The sequence below is a fragment of the Aplysia californica genome, unplaced genomic scaffold (genome assembly GCF_000002075.1).
Source record: "Aplysia californica isolate F4 #8 unplaced genomic scaffold, AplCal3.0 scaffold00205, whole genome shotgun sequence".
Taxonomy (NCBI): domain Eukaryota; kingdom Metazoa; phylum Mollusca; class Gastropoda; order Aplysiida; family Aplysiidae; genus Aplysia; species Aplysia californica.
The window spans coordinates 844,740-846,524 of NW_004797475.1; the positions used below are offsets into that span (position 1 = coordinate 844,740).

At 44.6% G+C, this 1,785-nt stretch overlaps 1 protein-coding gene across 1 annotated transcript in view; it reads left to right on the forward strand.

The window, feature by feature from the left end:
• The window catches only part of LOC101859411 (chitotriosidase-1), a gene marked incomplete at both ends in the record, with an annotated part of 14,705 nt that overhangs the window by 11,284 nt on the left and 1,636 nt on the right, over window positions 1-1,785 (forward strand). Inside the window, 1 exon segment of the mRNA XM_013083012.1 lies at window positions 514-696. Coding sequence (XP_012938466.1) covers window positions 514-696 — 183 coding nt within the window.

The window sequence follows — 1,785 nt, forward strand, 5'->3', positions numbered from 1 at the left end:
ACACACACATACACACACACTCACTTTTCTCTCAAACATACTTTCTTCACCTCAAAAATGTTGTGGACTGCACAACTCTTTTCAACCTCCCGGGGCGGTGCTACTGACTGAAGTGTCTTTAGGCCATTCCCAAAGGAGGGACATTAAAATGTTCTTATGCACAGTTGAGATGTAAAAGGGCTGATTCATCAATATCATGCTCATAACTGTGCCTGAACTGCAACAGGGACCTGCTGCTTTTTCTCTCCTAATCTTACTATCGTCATTTTTCCACTACTTCTTTTGTATCTTCGTCACCCTCTTGTGACCCGCTATTTCCGGGTTGCCTTGATAGCCGAAGCAGACTTTGTGCTGTTGAAGCTAGAAAGGTTAGCAGAGTAACCCTGATTCCCTGTAAGGACTTCTCTGTTGACGTCCACCCCTAGGGGCTCCTTTGACCTTATGCAGTTGCGAGGGCTGTAAAACCTCTACTCAAACTTTTAAAAATAACATCTGTTTTTCCCTGATCTCCAGGAATGGGCAGTGAATTACTGGATCAATGGCGGCTACCCAGCAGACAGGCTAGTGGTGGGCGTGCCCTTCTATGGGCGGAGCTTCACTCTGTCAGGTTCGAACTCCGGCCTCGGGGCTTCTGCCCGTGGGGCGGGAACAGCAGGGAAGTACACCAGAGAGGCTGGATTCCTGGCTTTCTACGAGGTATTGTTATTATTATTATCATTATTATTAGTAGTAGTAGTAGTAGTAGTAGTAGTAGTAGTAGTAGTAGTAGTAGTAGTAGTAGTAGTAGTAGTAGTAGTAGTAGTAGTAGTTGTGGTATTGAAGGTGCAGTGGCGGAGCGGTTAGTGTGCTCTTCTCCGAAGCGGAAAGTGGGGGTTCGAACCTCGGTTCGGACACGGATTTTTTTGGCCTCCTCCTGCAGACCCAGCAGTAATGGGTACCTGAATTCGAGTTCAGGAAGTAAAACTGCTGCTGCCTCCTGCTGAGGCTGCTGCTGCTGCTGCTGCTGCTGCTGATGATGATGATGATGATGATAATGATGTTGATGATGATGATTGTTATTGTTAGTATTACATACTGTGTTACTTTGAGGTCATGATGGAAAAATGATGGTGAAAAAGATGCGGGATTTTCTTGATAAATTGAATAAATTGACAAAATTATACCCCAAAATAGGATTTTTTTAAAGCCCTCAGTTATGTTACCAGTTCGTGTTGAATGGAATTTAAAGGTTAGGGTCTTTCACTGGGTTTAAGGCATCATACAGTGTATTCTTGTTTTGTTTTATTAAGTTGTTGGGTTTTTTTTAACAGCACTCTCTACTGTATAAAGCCGTATAAGCGCGCAGGACACTTGAAACATTTTCAGATTAGTAGGAATTATTTTTGAATTTTGCCTGGGCGGCGGCCGAAACCTGCTCTTTTATCGATTTTGGACCACTAAGGGATCTTTAATGTGCGCAACTTGCACACAGGCCCTGGGATATTTTTTGCCTTTATCCGAGAAGGCCCACCAGAATATCAGGAGTGTTGCTGAAAGAAAGCAGTAAAAAAAAGCCAAGGAGTAGCTGTAGAAAGGCTGCAGAAAGAGTCAGGAGCCCAGATGAGGAGGCAAAGGAGGTGAGGGGGTGGAGGCGGAAAGTGGAGCAGACGATAGAACATTGCCAGAGAGCAGAACAGGAGGTGAAAGGAGACAATTGTAGAGAAGAAAATTTTTCCGTCGCTACCCGGATTCGAACCAGGGACCTTTGAATGAGAGGCAAATACCTTAACCTATTGGCCACGAGAG